The sequence below is a fragment of the Pomacea canaliculata genome, linkage group LG5 (genome assembly GCF_003073045.1).
Source record: "Pomacea canaliculata isolate SZHN2017 linkage group LG5, ASM307304v1, whole genome shotgun sequence".
Classification (NCBI taxonomy): Eukaryota; Metazoa; Mollusca; class Gastropoda; order Architaenioglossa; family Ampullariidae; genus Pomacea; species Pomacea canaliculata.
This window is the reverse complement of record NC_037594.1, coordinates 3722136-3743387: the sequence shown is the minus strand read 5'-3', so window position 1 is coordinate 3743387 and position 21252 is coordinate 3722136. Positions and strand designations below refer to the sequence as shown.

At 39.5% G+C, this 21252-nt stretch overlaps 3 protein-coding genes across 4 annotated transcripts; all 3 read left to right on the top strand.

The window, feature by feature from the left end:
- Positions 1 to 8: 8 nt before the first annotated feature.
- Positions 9 to 8279, top strand: LOC112564294 (succinate--CoA ligase [ADP/GDP-forming] subunit alpha, mitochondrial-like). Its single transcript, XM_025239001.1, has 9 exons — positions 9 to 79; positions 1246 to 1352; positions 1549 to 1665; positions 1982 to 2194; positions 2809 to 2866; positions 4391 to 4552; positions 4919 to 4992; positions 5670 to 5858; positions 6278 to 8279. The coding sequence occupies exons 1-9, from the start codon at positions 43 to 45 to the stop codon at positions 6302 to 6304; spliced, it is 984 nt and encodes a 327-aa protein (XP_025094786.1). The 5' UTR covers positions 9 to 42; the 3' UTR covers positions 6305 to 8279.
- A 2514-nt stretch (positions 8280 to 10793) lies between these two features.
- LOC112564295 lies at positions 10794 to 16568 on the top strand. 2 transcript variants are annotated; one of them, XM_025239002.1, is made up of 2 exons: positions 10794 to 12334; positions 14631 to 16568. In XM_025239002.1, exon 2 carries the CDS (start codon positions 15312 to 15314, stop codon positions 15909 to 15911), a length of 600 nt encoding a protein of 199 aa, XP_025094787.1. In that variant the 5' UTR covers positions 10794 to 12334; positions 14631 to 15311; the 3' UTR covers positions 15912 to 16568. The 2 variants fall into 2 exon arrangements, with proteins under 2 accessions (XP_025094787.1, XP_025094788.1); XM_025239003.1 differs by lacking the exon at positions 10794 to 12334 and adding an exon at positions 12670 to 12849.
- Positions 16569 to 17784: 1216 nt separating this feature from the next.
- Positions 17785 to 19798, top strand: LOC112563912 (the record flags this gene model as incomplete). The annotated part of the gene is made up of 1 exon (XM_025238386.1): positions 17785 to 19798. A coding segment is annotated over one exon (765 nt), but the record flags the coding sequence as incomplete, so codon positions are not given.
- Between the last annotated feature and the right edge of the window lie 1454 nt (positions 19799 to 21252).

The window sequence follows — 21252 nt, the reverse complement described above, 5'->3', positions numbered from 1 at the left end:
GATTGGCTCGGACCTTAGGTCATTCGGCCTTCAACTTCCAAAATGGCGTGTGTAGGCAAGGTGCTTGGAAGGTTGTCAGGTAAAAGAACACTTTTTATTTCATTATTATCAAAGAAAGAAGCTTAAATTAAAAAGGTTTTTCTAAAAACTCGTTTTTTATGAGTTGTATGTGTTATTGCTTGGTGAGTTGCGGAAAATATATGCAAACGCTTCAGTGAGATGTTTTGATTTGTGATACTGCAGTGTTTATGTGATAAGCGTGCACTTTTTTCCCTGAAGAGTGCCGCTTTGGACTTTAGACCTCAACAAGATTACCGGAGTTTTAAATGATTTTGAATGTGATTTTGCTTAATTCTAACTCAGCTGATATGATTGAAATGAATAGTTGTAGTCCTTGTTAAAGACTTTGATCTTTTTTGAGTTGTCGCCTAAGCAAACTGGATCATCATCGTTTCACTACACAGTATCTGGTTATTATTATTATCTCGCCGTCGAGTGATTAGAATGATTGAACCGTAGAGAGATTGATCCGTAAAAGCACTATCATACGCAGAGATGCCCATTTCCTTGTCCTGGGTGCGATTTCTTATTTGATGATCCTACAACACTGTACTCAATATGACTTTCATATACATATACACACACAGCAAACGCATGCACCCACATAACCATTTTTTGTTATGCAAGTATGTTTACAATTGCAAAATCGTGCCATTTCATGTATACAGTGCACGAAGGATGTACTCTCAATCCTGTCCTTGTTATTGTCAATATGCAAGTATGCACATGAAGTTGAACAAGTGCATGCATATGTGCACACACACATGCATTGACCTTAATATATGATTAAAAAATATATTATGATTAATTTTTATTATTGAGGGATACACCTTGTATAGCTCTAGCTTTAGATGCATCTTTTCAGAATGTCGACTTCACAGTGACCCTCTCCTGACCATGAGTGTACATAATGTGTGTCTGTAATTTAGTTGTGTATGTTATAGAAGTGTGCAATTCTGTCATATGTGAATATAGTGTATTGTTGTTGATTTAGTCTATGTATGATATATGTAAATTGCTATGAGCACATCTTGGAAAGGTGTTATACAAAACTTCATTATTATTATTATTATTATTATTATTATTTGTGTACAAAGTATTTCAGATTTGTTATAATGTTTGTCACAGTTTTATAAAGGAGTCAGCTTGATATTTCTTGAAAGAAAACTATTCTTTTTTTCACAGTTCTGCAATGCCATCAGTCTGTTCGTAGCGTATACACTGCTACACGTGGAAACCTTATGATTGGATCCCATACTAAGGTCATCTGCCAAGGCTTTACTGGGAAACAGGTAATCATGATTATATGAATGCATGATAAGGCCTTTATGAGACTTCCCTCTTTTGAAGTCAGTTTTTGCTACTTTCTTGTGGTAGTTTCGTAAAGATAATGAGAGCAAGTTGAGTTTTGTTCATGTTTGCCTAAGATTAAGATCTTCAGATTTTCAGCTTGTCAACCTAGTCTCTTTCTTTGTTTTTTGGCACCAGGGAACCTTTCACAGCCAGCAGGCAATTGAATATGGCACTAACCTGGTGGGAGGTATTTCCCCAGGTAAAGGAGGGCAGAAGCATCTTGGTCGTCCTGTTTTCAACTCAGTCAAAGAGGTAACAAATAACTTGAAAACATTAATATTCTTGTAGCCTAGATTAATAGGAGTATAATAAACATGTCATGAAGAGGATTTTCACCCATTGAGCTGATAGGTTTTAGTTTGAGTTTTAGGGGGGAATACTGTATAATTTTGCTTCTGATTATTAAATGAATCTTGATAAACTTGTTGACATGCATGCAGCTTATCTTCATATATATATATAGAGAGTTGAGATATGTTTTTTCTCAATTTTCATATCAGTTACACCACCTTACTATGCAGTTTAATACTAAAATGCAGCCTTAATTGTTTTTTCCCTGTTTTTTCAGGCAGTTAATGCCACTGGGGCTGATGCATCAGTTATTTTCGTTCCCCCACCATTTGCAGCAGCAGCCATATTGGAAGCGATGGAAGCTCAGATCAAATTAGTAGTTTGCATCACAGAAGGCATTCCTCAACAAGATATGGTACGGGTAAGGCACCACCTTGTTCGACAAGACAAGACAAGACTGATTGGCCCTAACTGTCCAGGTATCATCAAGGTAGCACTTCCAATTTTATTTGTTTCATATTTGTCTTATAAACCTCTGCATGATAATAAAATCATCTTTTAGATTTGGATAATGCCAATAAATATTTTACCCTTGCCAATTTCCTCTGTTTGGTATCCATTAGTTTTTTTTTTGTTTTAAGGATCCTCTTATGGTTCCATAACGTTAAACATTGTAATGCATGTAGCATATTTATTTCAGGGTCATTTATAATTTTTGACAGCCCAGTTTTTTTGGGTTTTTTTTTTAGCTTATCTGGCTTAGTGGGAGTTGGAGTTTTTAATCTTTCTGTAAAAATTAATTTACAGTGCTTATCTTAAGATTAGTGGTGAGCATGATTGTAAAGCCAAGAGAATTGTAGATTTTATGTTATTTTAGTAGATTTAATTTCTTGGGGGTTTTTCCCCAGGAAATATGCCCACACTTTTTTTAAGAGATGTATTCTAATGCCAGATGGTTTTTAAAAATGAGTTACTTGATGAGAATTGTGTATTGAAGCAATACATGACATAGAGAAACATGTAAGTATAAAGGACTGTAGCATGCAGAGTGAAATGTGTCTAGAAAATAATTATATAAACTTTGATCATTTTGTCCTGGGTCAGCCTGGAGAGTGCAAAATAGGAATCATGCCTGGCCACATTCATCAAAAGGGGAAAATAGGTAAGTTGCTTTTAGAAAAACCTAATAAATTCATAAATTCCAACAAATGGAATTTATTTATTCTGATTTCTCATATTGCCCTTTTCCAGATGTTCAGCTATCACAAAATATGCTTATATATGCCTGAGTTTCTCAACAAGTTCTCAGTTAGCAGAATATGCCTTCATGTGCCTGAAGATTCCTCACCAACCTTGCTTCCTACCCTCTTCCCACTAGCTTTCCTATTTTCTTTCATGATGCACCTGCACAGCTATAGTTGCTATAACAATTTTCAAATGGACTGATCTGACACAGCACAGGTGCACTTTAAATTACTGTACTGTTTTTTGGTCATTTTGGTCTTGAGGACTAATTTTTCAAGGGCAACGATCAGATTTTGTTTAGGAGTGGGATAGTGATTAAATGTAATTGTCAACACAGTGATCGGGTCATTTAGTTCACCTACATATTTATATCTTCTATGAGTCTATGAGCAAATGCTACATTAACAGAATGATGATAAAGTCCACTGCTTGGTTGTAGACTACTACTCAGTCATCTTGGTGGCCCAGTTGTGCCTGTCACCAATACAGTTTAGGTTGGCTGTCTTGGGTTCAGTTCTTGTCTCGGGCATTCTGGTCTTTCTCTGCATATGGCATCTGTTTACAGAGCTGGCTGCCTTGCCATGACATACCCTTAGTTGCTGGTTCGGTGTAAAACACCAATTTTCACACCCCCCCCCCCATTCTACCCCTAGTTTTTGTGGGATGAAGTTTTATTTAATTTGTGTGTTGTAGAAGACATGATTTACTTTTGGTATTTAGATACCATGTCAGGTTCATTTTTGTACATAGAAAAAAATAGCATGTGAACAAATGCCAAGCCTGAACTGTGGAATTTGCCAAAAAAAGAAATTAACCTTATTGTTAAAATTACGAGTCAGTTTGGAAACAAACACTTGTTCTCAGATTGGCAGGATAATATGCTGTTGTCTTTACACCTACCACATCTTTTGTCTTCCCTTGTATTTTCTTTAGTACTGTGTAAGCAAGGCTTTCCACTTTATTTATTTTGGCTACCTCACAGACATTAAAGTTAGTCAAAACCGCGGTCATCACATGCTGGGAGTGATGACAGTAAGCTAAAAGGAAAGGTTTTTTTAAAAATCATTCTAAAGTTTATGTGGTTAATAATAGATGTGATCTATTAAAACTAATGTATCATGCACACTTGTAAGGAAATCATCCCTTAACAATTGTTGTTAAAATGCAATTTTGATAATACCAAAAGAAGGAGGAGAACTTGTGGCTAATCTCTGAAGAAGAATTTATTGCATTGGTACACATTGAGAGATATGTATAAAGCAGGATAGTTTTACTGAAATAAGATGTTGGCATCTGAGCATTTTAGCATAAAATCATTTTGGTAAATTTTTCATCTTGTTTACTTTTTTCCCCGCTTATCCTAATGGTATGTAGGATGGAGTTCCTAGATAAGTGATACAATGACCATAGAATATTACATTTAGAAGTGTTTTCTTGACAGGTATTGTGTCACGATCAGGCACCTTGACTTATGAGGCAGTCCACCAGACAACTCAGTCAGGGCTAGGACAGTCACTTTGTGTAGGCATTGGGGGTGACCCATTTAATGGGACAAATTTCATTGATTGCCTTGAAGTCTTTCTGGCTGATCCTGGAACAGAGGGTAAGGATTCTTGATATTGCAGATGCTAAATGTATTGGCAGCTAAATATTAGAGGAAAGTCAAAATCAAGAGGAAAGTATATAATTGAATGGAATTTTGTGTTGGACAGTTATGCATGTTTTGTGAATAGTATTGTGCGATTTTTTTTTCCTCGCAAACAGTGGGTCTGCTGTATTGTGGTTTTTCTCCATGATTATTATTAGGCTTGTTGTCTTAGAATCATTAAGATGTTGAATCTGAAACCTTGATATAAAGTAAAAGAAATAGTTTACAGATGGTCTCCATATGTAAATATTAAATAGAAAATATTAAGGGCCTTTGCATTTTACAGTAGGTAAATGATAACTAACTTATAATTTATCCTAGGCATTGTGCTCATTGGGGAAATTGGAGGTCAGGCAGAAGAAAATGCAGCTGACTACTTGAAAAAACATAACACAGTAAGGCAACGATTTTAACAACTACATTAGTTTGAAATGTGTAACGGTTTTTTTTATATAATTTTTGTAACATCAGGGGATAATAGAGGAAAAATAGCCAAAGGTTTTTCTTAAATGCTTTTTACCTTAAAACTTTCTGTGCTGTTTTCAGAGAAATGCTAATGGCAGTTTTTTTTAATGTTTCAACTTCTAAATGCCGCAAAATCACTGCTTTTATCTGTTGAAGACTAGATGCAAAACTATGTATAAAGCTCCACATCTTTGCGCAAAAGTTGTGCTGTATTAAGAAAAAAGTAATGTCAAATCACAAGCGTGATGAGTGTACCAGAAGTGGGTGCTTTGTAGAAAAATGGTAAGACTTGAAAAAGGATTGTCACCTAAGCTTGTATCACTGAAAATATACATCTTTTGTTGAATGAAAATTGGCTGCCATTTTGACACCTATGAATCTACTTAATAATATGTAGACTAAGATATCACTTTAAGATGTAATTTGCACACATGCACACTCCTAGCATGCAACACAAAGTAGGGAAAGAAGGTAATTTCAATGCTCCAGAGCACATTTCTGTTTTTATTTGCTGGCAGTTTAAAGTGTTAAGTCTGTTAGAATGTCCTGCTTATTTGCTACTTTCTCCCACATTTTAATAATCTTATTGCGGTTATCTCACCATCAGGGACCCAATGCAAAGCCAGTTGTATCTTTCATTGCGGGGCTGACAGCCCCTCCTGGCCGTCGGATGGGACATGCAGGAGCTATCATTGCTGGAGGAAAAGGTGGAGCCACAGAGAAGATTGAGTCACTGAAAGATGCAGGGGTAGAGGTCACAATGTCACCAGCACAGCTGGGCTCCACAATGGTTAAGGTATGTAACTGGAAAACCCTGGATGTTTGGTTTGAGTAATACTGAGAACATAGTCTCTAAGCGAAGAAGAATCACTATCTTTTATTCATCTGCATTCATTCAAGTAATTTTTTAATGTGGTATCACGGAAATATCCTATTTGTTCTTATGCATTTGCTCATGAAAACTGCTCTTTTTTTCACCTCATAATGCTTATTTTCTTCTGTGAAATTTATTTTTATTTATTATTTTAGTTTCTTTAGATTATAATTGGTTTCTAGTTCTAGAAGCTTGAAATGATAGGATTGTATTACCTGATCCATTGTGTCATTTTTTTTTTTTACCTATGTCACCATCATACATGTCTCTGTGCAAGTACACATCTGTTTGATGCATTCATGTTTGATGTTTTAGTTGATGTGACTTTTTTTTGTTTCCAGGCAATGCGAAAAGCAGGCCGACTATAAAGCTATGTCTCTTAGGCACAATAATTTGGTGCAACACATATTGAAACACACCTTATCAGCCACGCTGATTTTAATGCTGTTTGTGTATATAGATATATAAATTTTGCCTTGTACTAAAAGAGTGTAATGTTTATATCTGTGTCTACTTGTGAGACTGAGAGAAGAATGCAAAGAAGTACTGATATGTCATAGAACTGATCTCACTTTTTTCATTATGCTGCTTAGTCTTTTCTAGAAAGTTTCGTCAAGCATTTATTAATATTTTGTCAGGAAATAACGACTGCTGAGCTGTCCTGCTGCAGTTTGTAATCAAATGCTAAAGCTTTTCATCTAAGCTTTTAGTCTTGTTCTTTGGTTTTTTCTGATGAAACCACTTGTATTTTTTCATCATTTAAAATTCTGATGATAAACAGATGACTGGTTTTAAAATGCGCAGATGTTGCTGCATTGAAAACAAAAGTTGATGACCATATAAAGACAAAGGTGAAGGTATAAATATGAAAATCCAAAAAGATGTGATAAATCCTTATCAGTTAATTACTGATGATGAAAGCAGGGGGAAAAGCTATAGTGGCTATTTCCTATTTGTGAAATGTAATGCATTGCAGGCCTGTGATGTATAAATTGAAAGTTATTTTGGACAAGAAACTAGTTTTGGGAAAAACCTAGTGTGATAAAAAAAACGTAATTAGAAGCATGTCTGTTGATCTGAAGATGATTGTGTTGAATAACAGCTTAACCAAAGCATGTCTGATTCTTGAGGGGCATTCTAACAGCCTTTTAATACAAAGGCCAGTCATAATGGTTAGTAAATATAGAAATCCAGTAAATCATGATGTATGTGTGTATGCATGCAATGTTTATGCACAATTTCTGGCATAATTACTGGGTTTCCAGTAAAAAGGATTCAAGAAGGAAAAAAGGTATTTTAACAAATGACTAGAATTATTTCTTCCCTCCCACTGCCAAATGGATGGAAATAAGATAGCGATATTAGGACGCTGTGGTGCAGTAAAAGACCATAAAATCATTTACTTGATGGTTAATGGTGGGATGCTATGTTAAGTGTCAGTGGGTTGAGCACTTGTTTTTTTTTTTTACTGTGTGCAAGGAATTGAACTTTGAGAGCTAACACATTATTTATATTTTGATAATTGTCATATATGCACAGTACTTGTAATCTTGAAAAAGAAAAATAACCCCAAACTAACCCTGTCTGATGTGACAATTTCTAAAAAAAATTTTAAGTCGAATTGTTAAGTGAATTTGGTGTGTGGTTGCTGCAATAAGTTTATGTACTTGATTGTATGAAGACCATTTTTTTAAAAATGAAACCAGTGAACATCGCTTATTCTCTTTTTTGCCCTTTAATAAAAGTTTAACTTTAATCTCCCTTTTTATTCCTCACTGTCATTTTTGTTCCTACCCAAGTAAGATAAATCATGCTTTTGAAAAGAAAAAAATAAACTCAAGGAAATTGATGAATATTAAGTTGCAACATTCTGATAAGAAGAAACTATCCCATAAATTTTTTACAAATTGAGAGTAATTTGTTATAAACCTGCTCATTGCATATGTAGATCTACCGTAGCTTTTGAATAGCTCTTTTTCGCTTATATTTTTCCTCATTATTTGATTCAGGTTGTTATGAATGTTGAAAGAAATATGACTTGCTTTCTGTGACCCTCACGATTTGCTTTCAGTTTGCTTTGGACGTTGATCTTATAACAAAGGAATGTTGCTGAAACCTGATGTCTCTCGGATCCCTATGATCGTTTTTACTCGCTTGTATAATTTTGTCGTCTGATGTGCGATAGTTTTCATCGCCATGCTTTGCAATGGCACAAAGGGTATTTCATTTTTTTTTAAAGTGTTCCCATGAAGAAGTTCAGTTTCCAGTGTGCATGATTACGTTGAATAAACATTGTTAGGAAAGATAAGTAATGTTTTAATAAATAATATTTATAATATGAAATCAATTTCTCTTTGCTTTCCTCGCTTTTTCTTAACACACCTCCTTCATTTCGACTTGCCCCATTCTTTGTCCTGTTATAGTTAGGAGATGGTTATAAACTGGGTACTGTTGCATGAGAGGATACACATATAGAGCAAATCTCTCTACGCACAAAAATTTTTCTTTCGAATGGAAATTCGTTTGGTAACACCGGTTCTTATCGCCTGTATCAGCAAGAACGGGGTTTCTGATATATGTGCAAAGTCACTGACAGGGCAGCTACAGCAAAGTGCTGTCTGCCTTGAAATCGAAGAGCTTCACATTTGGCAGCCACCAGAAGAGTGAAAGAGAGCGAGTGAGAGAAAGAACATGTATGGTTTTCAGTTTCGCCTCAAAAACCATTCCTGCCCTGACTGATCACACTTATCTCCGAGCTTAACTTACCCCTTAGGGAGAGAGAGCGGGAAGTGCCACATGGTTTAGTTCGTTTAGCTGTACTACAAAAGTGAGACATCAGTCAACGGACGGATAAGAGAGAAAACACGTCTGTACAGGTGGTTCCCTCAGAGTCGGGCTTTTGAAGATCACAGCTTGTGTTAAGCGCCGCTGCCAGGCAGCAGAGGATATGGTTTCCGCCAGTTAAAGGATCTGCTTTCTGGGGTAGGATTCGGGTGTTGGGGGCAATCGACCACCTCGGTTCGTTTTGATGTATGTGGCTATGACTAAGCGAACCGTGTACGGCGCATCGTTTTCATTTGTTTTTCAATGCGGTGCAACGCAGTAAACGGCCTGCATTAACTTTCCCCTGCTGCTCCAGGTGAGAACATTTTTTTTTTTTTTGTCCTCGGTCTACTCATCTATATTCCTCTTCATCGAGCATAAAAGCAATAAATCTCTTTTTTTTTTTTGGGGGGGGGGCACTTTAGAAAAAAAATCGGTGTTGATGGAGTTGAAAAGTGCAAGTGGGGGGTGGGAGGGTAGGTAGGAGTTGCTGGAGGCAATGAAACGATCGCCTGTGCTCCGGAGGCTACAAACACCACTGCGAAATACAATCGCATAAACTTTGTGGTTAAATATTCATTATTCAGCCCATCTAGCTCTGTTTCTGTTCTATGCTGTTGTCTATTACAGAAAGTCGGCTTTTGATAGAAACAAGAGAGCCCGTTCAACGAACACTTACTCTTAAATCTACAATAAGCTAAAGAAGACGATGAATCTGCATGCACGGAGGTGAAGCTTCAACAGTCAATTACAGGAGTTGAATTTTTTTTGTTTTTTGTTTTGAATCAAGTAATGACGGATAGATGAGGTGCATAGCTATATATGACGCGTGTAACGGACGTGGTGCAGTCACTTAAATAGAGCAAAGTATATTTCTCATTCTGGACATTTTTCTGTCTCATAAATATGCGTAAACAAAGATGTTTGTTTACAGCAGCAACAGCTTGCCGGTAGTTTTTATTTCTTTTAAACTGCGCATGTTTCAAATACATGAGACTGCCGATTTGCTGCAACAGTAGATTACTAAAGATTGCGGAATTTGGAAAGCTCGCTTTGAAGTTTTATAGATTTATTTTTTTGCCCAGCAATGTGTCGGCGCAAATATTTGATTGCTGAGTTCGTTGGTTTCTCTGCTCACACAGGTGTGAGAAAGGTGAAGTACTGTGTGAGTGTAGGTATCAGTTGCCAGCTCACTATTGTAATCTGCTCAGGGGAAATAATTGCTTGACTGACGTGCAAGTATTGATAAAGGGGGATAATGCTTGACACGACGACAATGAGATGTCGGGTCGACGCACCATGGTCATTTTGACATCATCTCATGACCACACCCGCTTCACCCACCCACCGGCAAGTACTATTCCATCCACTCACATTGACAAACACGCATACACCTATGTCACCTTTGTTTTTCCCTAGAACACAACACCTTTCCGTTGGGTCATTTTTTTTTATCTTCTAGAGGCAAAAAAGCAAAACAGGTAAATTTGTGAAAGAGCTCTTTTAGTTTAGTCTTAAAGTTGCTATGTCACGAGTGGTTGTTAACGTACTCCACGTCGCTCTAAGGGTTGTAGAGTAAACTTTAGAGGAGCTCAGTTCCTGTATCGCGGCAGGGGGCGCCATCGTCTTGTTAGTTACTGGGTGAGGGTGTCATAGGTAGGCGGTATACATACTTGATCTCTAGGTAACACGTGCTTTCAAGTCTACGATAGTCGAATGAACAGACTGGTTGTGAGCTGTACTTGACTTCATTCTACCACTTCGCGCGCGTGCACACACACACTCTCTTTAGTAAAACGAATGCCCCTCTCCCAAGAGAGACAGATGCAGTTAAAAAAATAAATAAAAACCTAAATGTAAAAAATGCTTGGCACTTGGGTTGTTTGTTTGTTTGTTTGTTTGTTTTACCACTCCCTCCCTTTCCCTTACACACGTAAAGTTCGTTATCAAGTACGGAACCATATTTAAAAATCCTTCCAAACCTCAGCATGTAGTGGTTTACGAGGAATAGCGATATGGAGATCAAGTGGTGCAAACCTATATTTCTCCTCTCTCTTTTTTAAAAAAATCAACCGACTGGATATTTGTGCAACCAACCTGTAACGTGTATCGCTTTTGTACGAAGACCATACACTACAGATCGAACCTCCGCTTTCAAGCCATTTCCTTCCATATCTCTCGACTCCCGCCACGTCCAAGTGGGAAATAAAATGACATCGAATGAGAGTCAATATATTTTGCAGCTACGGGCTCGACGCAGAAGAAGTGGAGAAAAACACAAGTAAAGGAACTGGATTTCAACGACCGGGACGGCGCTATAGATATATTTTTGTGAAAGAGAGAGAATAAAAGGTCGGGAGTCTATATCAGTCAACAAAAGTTCCTATTCACCTGTCAGTGGAACGGAGTTGAAAATAACTCCATGAGTGAGATTGATTCCATTCTGTCTTCCATACCCAGGCACGCACACACACCCACCACACGCACAATCGAATCCCTTTTATTAGACAGTCAAGTCTGTAAATTGGTTCAACGAATTCAAAGCGTCAAGAGAAATTAATGCAAACTCCTCTGAAGCTATTGCGTGGCTGTCAAGGGCGCGTGATTATGTTTGGCGTCTTCTGAACTTTGACCTGCGACCACCCGGCGCCTCATTTCGCTAGTGACAGTCCCTGGCAGCGGGTGCGACACAGAAGGGTGGCCAATGGGTTGCCATTCTTTGTTCGTTAGTTTACTTTCCACTCAAGGTGAAGAGGCTAAGGCCAGTCGACAACATGATTGTTTGTGACATACGTAGTACAACCATCAAGGCCAGTCTGCTTGGTGCTCACAACACCTGCAATACAAGGTGTGTGGACATTTAATCATAGATGTTTGTGACTGAGATGATCTTTCTGCTTCGTGAACATACAGAGAGAAAATCTCTCACAAATGTTTCGATAATCTGTGAGATAAAATAATTCATATGTCTGAACATGGGAGAGACAAAAGCTTATAAGTGGTGACGAGACTATCATCAGTTTCTGAACAAGAAACCTTTATCGAGTGTTCACAACAAAATGTGGATTCGCTAAAATGAATCTATTGTGTTCATTGTGTTCACAGGCAAAAATATGTACTGTGTTTTCATTGTGAACAACCAACATAACTGGACATGTTTTATCAGTCAAAGAATTTGACAGATTTTCCAACCATATATTAGATCAAGCAGATCCAATAAGCTCAGGTGAAAATGAAAAAGATGGTGATTAAATGTCAACCCACACACCACTAGCAGCTTGACAGGTGCAAGTCGTGAATTCAAACAACGAGCATGGTGCTAGCAGTCCACGGTTCTTGGACTCTTGTGGAGACTAGCAACCCTTGAGACCCACCACATGTCACTTTTAGCAAGACCCATGCACACGACAGGTGAGTCGGTCCCCGACACACGGAATGTATTGAGCTTATAGTTCTCGGGTGTGAGTGGATGGCTCTGTTTACACATTAGATCACCGAAACTGGTGGGACGACACGTACTGCCCTGCAGAGAACCTGTGGGAGATTTCGGTTACCTGTTTGTTGCACGTTTACAGGTAAGTTGCCGAGAACATAGGATCGAGTCTGACATCTCGGTTGAACCCTTGCTTTTAAAGTCTAAATTGTGGTAATTCTACATATTGCAAAGATTGTGTTATAACTTCTTCTTTATCGTTGTTGTTGTTGATGTCGTTGTAGTAATAGCAGAAATAACAGTAGTAGCAATGGATTTCAGTGTGTTTCAGTCAGTTTTCTCGCATGCAGCGTTTTGGGTTTTTTTTTTACTAACGTTATAGGTGTGAGACAAGGTGGGCAACATTTCAACGGCACGATCACACACTCACTCAGAAGCCTCGTGTAGGAGCTTCAATACTTTTTTTTCAAACCAGATTTTCTCCGTGATAATGTGTTTGGTCGACTTTTACGTGTTACACCGTGGCTCAGCCGGAAGTTACAGGGTTTAAGTACGTCTACCCCTATCCTCTCTCCCTGAAAAGATAAGAGAAACACTTTTTTTTGTGCTCGAAGGTCCCACAGGTGCGAGATTACATCTGAGTCTTTCTTCTCACAGGTACGTGACATCCTGCCATACATGGATCATTATGCAAGACAGTGATAGTGAACGCTAATATGATTTGCTAGGTTACATACCGACCTTTAGCACACGCTAATCTGTAGATTGATATACTTAATACGCTAAATGATTGCTAGGTGAAATTTTAATGACTAAAAAGATTGTTATAGGTCAGCTAGTAATGTCTAGTGGGCGCTGAAATGATTGGTGGGTGAGGTTATCAAGCACTGGGGAGATAAAAACTAAACAACCGCACCTTAGAGCAGAATGCTTCTGTAAACTTATGATCGCTTATGGTAAATAGAACTTGGTGTTTGTTTTAGTTCACGTAAATCATGCTGAATGTACAAGCGAATGTGAGTGAATGTTCATCATTAATCAAAATAAGCAGTAGTTAGTAGATTTTGATGAGGATTGAGTATGCTGCCAACAGTAGTTCAGACCTTGTGTTTGTTCAATTTTTTTCAAACGCCAGCAACACTGGCACTTGGCCCCTTTAAGACTTTCTTTCTCTACAGGCAGAGGTCAAAGGTTATCGGTTCTCAACACTGTTCAGCAATGCGTTGTGACCTGTCGATGTTACCCCGCATTCTCAGTAGCTTACCGTTCCACCCATTGACAGATTACTGGCTGACAGTGATGATAGAATGTCATGTTTTAAAGAGAAATAGAACCTCAGTGTTTTTGTCAAAGGTTGTGAAATGACTCGGGACATAAAAGTATCTAGTTAAAATATCGCAACCAGTCATTTTATGAAGTTTGAAAATCGCTTGAACAGGTATAACTGTACACTGTATCGGCAGATTAGACACAAATGTATGCATCCTTGTTTATCAGTTTATGAGTCTGAGTCGGTATTTTTTTTGAATCCCAAACCATCTGTCAAACAACGTCCTGGCAACATGAAGACTGAGACTCAGTCAGAAAAGCCAGCCCTCGTATATTTGATTTCAAGGTTTTTCGTGCCTCACACTGGTGAAAATAAATACAAGTACTCAATGGCCCGAAGTGAATAAAAGAAACAAACCATGACCGCCCTATAACTGGTTCAGAGACTCACCATAAAGACTTCAACTGTCAACCATCAACATGTACAGATGTTAATGTAAACTTTTAATACCAGTGCAATTTCTAAATCGAACCCGATGTTTGTACTGTCTGTTAAAGTCCCAGACGTTTATGTATGTTCATGTGTAACATAATAGTCAGGGTACATCTCATAAAATAAGTCTGTAAGTCTTTTCGCTAAAATGATTAGAGTTTTATGATCTTATTGGAGGTAAATTGAGGTTAACACACAAATGGAGAGATTGTACTTGATGGCTATTGAATTTTTATGAATCACTGTGTAAAGAGAGAGAGTGTGTGTGTGTTATTCGATTCAAAACAGCAGGACATGTTCTGGTCCGCAAATCGAGGCATTCAATATCAAAAGCAAGCAAACAAGACAGAAAATCTTTGGTCCTTGCTGTCCTAGTCGGACTGCCTTCTCAGTAGAAGGTATGTTTGCCGCAATTACGCCTTTCAAGCGCAGAAAGGTAAAGGACTACAAGGAAGCGTGCTTTGTGCTGGGCAGACTGTATTGTACAGGTGGACTGCCTGGGACTTCACAGGAGAGTGCCGAGACACCGCCGTGGGTTAGGTTTCAACAAGAAGACCACATATCGTAGTTGATCTGTTTCCGATTACCTGCCAGTCTGTCCTTTTTTTCTCTCGCTTTCTTACTAGCGAAACTATCAACTGACTGACTAATTTTTCCTTCTTTTTTTTTTCTTCAGGTCGGCAAGATGCCGGTTGTCCATCGACCATTTTTCTGTTCAAGATTTTAAATGATCGCCAGCATGCAGTCTTCATCAGCCTTTCATTCCTAGAAAGGAGATAAGAACCGAGGGCTCCGTGGAGTATTTCAGCAGTGAGCAGTCATCAGAGTGGCACCTGTTGTACCAAGACAAGAGAAACTACTGCCTTGCCTTTGTGTCATGGCTGCATTGTCAAGGGAATTCAGATTCACAAAAGAATGGATTAAATAGCCACCTACTAACGCAGGCAACTGTTTGGCAGCCGTTAAACATTGGTCGGCAAAATGATGTACAGAGAGGTTAGACGTTCGTTGAGGGAGAAAGGTTTGGATGTGAACAGTGAGCCGCCGATATCCACGTCTCTAATGACAGTGTCGCTTATGGCGCAAATAACTCCGGGAGAAAAGGTGTTCAAGATGGCGGAGCAGTCATTCGACACCGTCGTCATCCTTCAAACTCCACCAAACACCGACGACGACGATATCGTCTGCAGTTCACAGTGATCGTCTGCCGGCCGTGTCGTCGTGCAAGCAGGTGGTGACGTCAGACTCTCACGAGAACAGCGCGTGCGTTGATCCAGCCAATCAGGCGCCGCGAAACAGCAAACGGCGGGATCAGGCCCGCCGCCACTTGTCCCAGTCCCTCAAAGGGACGCAAACCATGTTCCCAGCACTGCGACGGATTCACAGTTTCAACGCGGCCTCTCGACGCTCGGACATACCGTTGTCAAGGGAAACAGGAAGCCTGAAGCATCGTGGGTTGGATGAAGACAAGCGTGCAGGGATCTCGGACATGCGGCGGACAAAAAGCTTGAAAGAGGCAAGCGGAAGTGCATTATTTCCCTTGCCACTTTCTCTAGCGAGGCCGACTTGTCACCTTGACATTAACTCTCTGGTTCATGACCTTGACACGAGCTTAAAACATCCGGCGCTGCTGTTGCGTAAGGTGGACGCACCCAACGGTCATCGAGCCAACGGGTCGGAGAGCGACGTCAACGGCAACGACGACAACTTCGACTCCGACCTGCTTATCGCGCCGTGGACACTCAAGCATGCGCAGTACGCCATGGAGTCGGCCAGTCGGGCCTTGACCCCGGCGCTCCGGAATTTGAACAAACGACGGCTGTCGTCACGGGTGCGCACGCAGCAGTGGGTGAACCAGATCGACACGGACAGTGAGCGCAGTTCAGGCAGAGAACAGACAAAGATGTCGCCACCGGAACACGCAAAGAGTGCACTTATTTATGAACAGGAGTTTTGAGGTTTACTGCTGCACGTAAATACCCTTTGCATCCCCACCCAGTGACCCATAGTGACCCATATCTCGTGTAATCGTCCACAGTAAATAAATAGATAAAAGCTAGAAAAATTTCAAGTGGCTTCTGTGGCCGAGGACTGGAGGAGAAAATACATCATGTAGATTCCTAGGAGAAAAAGACTTTAAGAAGGCATTCACAGGAAACAAAGAAGTACGTTATAGTCATACTTGATGATCCCAATACCTTTTAAAAAATGTAATTCATTAATCTTTCAATTTTTAAAACTTGCAGATAACGGTATTAACGGTTCTTTGAAAGTGAATGAACTTGTGTCCTACTTCGCGTTAGTTTTTCCCTCCTCTCTGTGTTCTTTCATGTACCTGTCAATTATCACTATGCATGTGTGTATGCTTGTTTACGTGTTCGTAATGCCCGTTTCTGTCATGACACTACCTACTGTCCCTGTATCTTGTAAAGCACATTGAGCTCTCCCTAGTGCGGGGAGGTGCGCTATGTAAATCCTATTGTTATATCACAGAGGGAGAAGGTGACGTGTTGGTTAACGTTCTGTGCGTCAAACGTACAAACCTCAGCGACATGTATATCCGTGTTTTAGGGGAAAGAAACATATATCTTCAATAAAAGGAAGACAAAATATGTTTTATAAAAGAATTTGTACAGAAGCTATAGGAAAATGGAAAATGAGTGTGTATATGTGTGCGTGTGCGCGTGCTATTTTTATTGCGATAAAAGTATAAAGAAATCACTATTTTCTAACAAGATTATTAGAAGCGAGTTGCACTCTGGAGAAAGCAGACAGAAAGACACCATACTCACACGCAGAGAGATAAGTCGAAGGTTCAAGGGACGGATGAAAAAAAAAAATCGAGTTACCGAAGGTTCGAGTTAAGGAAGTTCATTATTTCACTGTGGACGTTTAATTTAAACCAAATGTTCATTTCTTTTCATTCTTTTAATGACAGTCCGGCATCCTGCGGAGACAGAGTCGGGCCTATGCACACGTGTTCCTATACAGAAAGGAGAATATGGGAGCGCAGGGTGGATGGAGGAGGAGTAAACGATTTTACACTTTCAGACGTATTTTCAAATAGTTGTTGGAAATGGCAGTAGATGCTGACAGCGAGGTCAGCGGGTCAACCGGACTTCAGCTCGTACGTGAACATTAAAAATAATGACGAGCACTGCGTTACTAAGGGTAACGGAGGACGCGGTTAAATGACGCAATGCTGGCGCTGTGACGTAAGGACTTAAAAATAAGATTAAATGGTGTGAAATCAATGGCGGACTAATTAGCGTCTCTGGTGATTTAAACATCACATTGCTGACAGATGATGGCTGTCAGCCGCGGACCACACTTTGGAAAACTACCGTGGTCAGACATATTAGCTACTTGAATTTTATCGCTTTTTGAGCAGACTGTATTAGTCCAATGAAAGAAGGTCAGAGTCCCGACTGTCGTTATTGTTATCGTGGAAGAGATAAGAAAAATGAAATGAGAACGAGCTGTATGTACTAAGGTGTCCCGTAAATCTTTTAGTCTCCTGGTTCATTTTATCGCTGGTCTTTCTAAGAGAAAGCTTTGAAAAATCGTCTGGCCGCCATGGCCCTGTGGGCAGTCATATTTATTGCGGCAAGATTAGCTTTGATCCTCGCTACCCAAGGTAAAGAACCCACCAACGCTGGAGACAGTCTTCTTGCATACAGAGTAGCCACCCTTGAAAGTATGGTCAGGGAACAGCAGGTCTTCATGAGGACGCAAGAGCGCATCGTCCAGAAGCTGCTCTCAGAGAAAGAACAGTGGTCTCGCGAGAAACAGTCTTTGTTGCGGGATGTGGCTGACCTGCGCCGTGATGTTGCAACTCTCCAGTCGTCCACCTGTTTCCAGTCAAGAGGCGGCCATTTGAGACCACTTCTTCCCAAAATGAAACCGCTGATAACAAAAGAGATGCTAGTAAACCTCCAGAGCATGTATTATTAGGACGATCAGACGATAGCGACCCTCTCCAGGCAGTCGTGGCTCAACTTACCGAGAAAATCAACGAAGTTGGGGCCGGCCTTCAAACCTTGAGGAACGAAGTGAGGATTGACCTTTCAGAAGCCTCCACTTCTGTTTTCGTGCACTGGGGGAGTTCCACCTGTCCGGGATCATCTGCTCTGGTTTATACCGGTGTTGTTGGAGGCTCCCACTACGACAGTCCAGGTGCAGCAGTGGACTTCCTGTGTCTGCCCATCGCTGACGTGGTTTTAGTGGACAGCTCCACCACATACAGTGCCCACCTTTTTGGTGGTGAATATGAAACATTTGACACCCACATGAACACGGACCCACTGTGCGCCGTCTGTCGGTCGCCGCGCCCTGCCTCCATCATGGTACCCGCAACAAACCAGTGTCCATCGGGGTGGACCCTAGAATATGGCGGATATCTCATGATCGGCTACCCGGACCACAAGGCAGCTTCCCAGTTCGTGTGCGTGGACTCTAAGATGGAAGAAAGGTTGGGTAGCGAACAGGACCTCAACGGGAAACTGCTGTACTACACGGTGACTAACTGTGGAAGCTTGCCGTGTCCGCCATACTCTGACGGGAAGAAGGTCACGTGTGTCGTCTGCAGCAAGTAGTGTTCAGTACCGTTCGCAGTCGTGATCTTTTGGAAGGGGTGCTTATAGTAAGACAACTTACATGGCATCAAAGATGCGCGTGTTGCACACATAGCCTAAGTCAACATAGACAAATGACAATGATGAAGTGACATTGATTAAATGTTAGTAGTTCGTGACTAAGGTTCGTATTTTCTTTTCGCACGAGAAAATGTCCATAATTTTTACGGAGTGTTACAAGTTTTATTTATGTTAAAGCAATGTCGACTTGCAAGCGTTGCCGTATGTGAATGAGTTGTGATGATATGTGGGTTTGAATTGTGATTGTGTGAGGAGATGTGTCTGCTGTGGTGGGTATGAATGTGTTATCTATTATTGATGTTGTTCTGCAATGTTTTAACCCTTGCTTCCTTATAAATCTAGTTAATAATTTCCTTTATGATGACTGAAGTCATTTCTTATCGTATCTTATTTTATCTTATTATGTTTAAGACATTTCTTAAGTTTCTTTAATAATTCCTGACTAAAGGACAAAGAGAATTATTAGACGTCACCGTAAACATTGTTAGCATATAATTATTGTCATAGAAAGCTAACAATAACGACATCGCCACGCTCCTCAATGATATTCTATACCTTCACAAATGACCATCAATGAAACAATGCTGGACAGTTCCCAAATGGTTGGAATGTGACTTGAATGAAGGGAGAGTTGAAAGAGGTGTTAGCTGTAAAGCACGGTGGTGCAGCACACGCCCACAGATTTTGTCTGCTCTCTGCACCTTTTTCAGTAATTTTATTCTTGAGAAACTACGATGTTCTTATCAGAAATAAGAGACTATTAAAGTTCCCTACTTGTCGCACACATCCCACGGACAAATACTTTACTCGGATAACCACCAAGAGGTCTCAACAGATAACAGACAGCAGAGAACAGATACGTCAAAAGTCTTACCTACGAGGAAAGCAGAAAGGTAAGTGGCAGGCGCACAGACTAGCCGGTTCGATACCCGTGGGACGCAGCGGTTTCTTTTTAACGTATTCTCCATTTGACCCAGCTGTTAGACGGGGGCCTGACGCTGTAGACTGTAGAGGGTTTGGAAGGAGAGGCAGGGAGGAGAGGAGACGTAAACTTGCTTGCATGCAACCTTAGCTTACCCCAAGATCAGTGCAGTCTGTAACACCTCACTCCCACTGCATTATCTTTACCCCATCATTTTAGGTTTAAAACTATTAAAAATACCAATGTAAAATATATGATTAAGAATAAGTAAATGATACAATTGTATAATTGTGCGTAATAGAAGTTAAATAACGCCTACATAGAATAATAAATACAATTTATCAGCACTTCAGAAACCGTTATTTTAATTTTTTTCAAAAAGTCTCTTTGTCGAGTGAAGCGTGAAGCTGAAAGCGTGCATGACTGTATGCAGAAGTACACGGTGACGGAAAAATAGCCCGGTGTAGATGTAAACAAACTGTCAAATTACCTGTGCTGGCTGTTGCCGATGTGTTATAGGGTTTGTATTGTTAGCAAGTACACCTTAAGCCTTCATTAGTCATGTCAGCGTTCGCTAGAAAGTGCCAAGTCAATGAAGTCATCTTCTAATACTCAGTATTATTCATTCTTGTAGACACAATTAAATAGTTGGCATAACCTTTTTTTTACTAACATTTTGTCTTTTAAGACGTACTGCGGTACGAAATTATCGGTTATAGTAATTCCCAATTTTAGTTTAAAGTATTTAACCATTTGATTTTTTAACCCGAAAGAAAGAAAGAAAGTCTTTCTGCAAAAATGTAACATAAATAAAACAACAACAATAACAACAACACCTCCCCCCCAAAAAAAAAAAAAAAAAAAAAACAAAACAGTTTCAACGAATTTTAATCTTTTCACAATGACGGCAGAAGGCAGAAAAAACGGAGAAAGGGAGAAAACAACTCGAGCTTAATTTTGATTTTGGTTCTCTCCCTTTGACCGTAGGTCGTCGTAAAGATTTGAGGCTTAGAACACTTTTTAGGGAATTAGGACCAAGAAAGAAAGTCTTCTGCAAAAATGTAACATAAATAAAACAAAACAACAACATAACAAACCCCCCCCCAAAAAAAAAAAAACAACAACCCAAAACAAAACAGTTCCAAAATTTTAATCCCCTTAGAAACTTTTTAGGGAATAGGACAAGAAAAGAAAAGTTTTCCTGCAAAAATGTAACATAAATAAAAAACAACAACAATAACAACAAACAAACCAAACAAAAACAAACCCAAACAAAACAGTTCCAACCAATTTTAATCTTTTCACAATGACGCAGTAGGCAGAGAACGGAGAAAGGGAGAGAACAACTCGAGCTTAATTTTGATTTGGGTTCTCTCCCTTTGACCGTAGGTCTTCGTAAAGATTTTATGCTTGGAAAACTTTTTAGGGAATTAGGACCAAAAAAATGCAGTCTTTCTTAATATTCTAAAACCTACACATAAAACTAAATTTTGCTAATAAATTCTGTCTATAGAAATTAATAAATAAAATTAAAGTTCGTAAATTAAAAATGTTCTCAATAAATAAATACATGGAGTGTTAGTAAAACATTCAAACCAAATATACTGTACATTAATGTCCGAAAGAACTGGCCAGTCACGTGCTGGCGGATTTCCAGATTGGCTTCCTGAAGGCGGCTATTTCCCACTAATCTGAGCGAACAGTCAAACACACTTGTCATC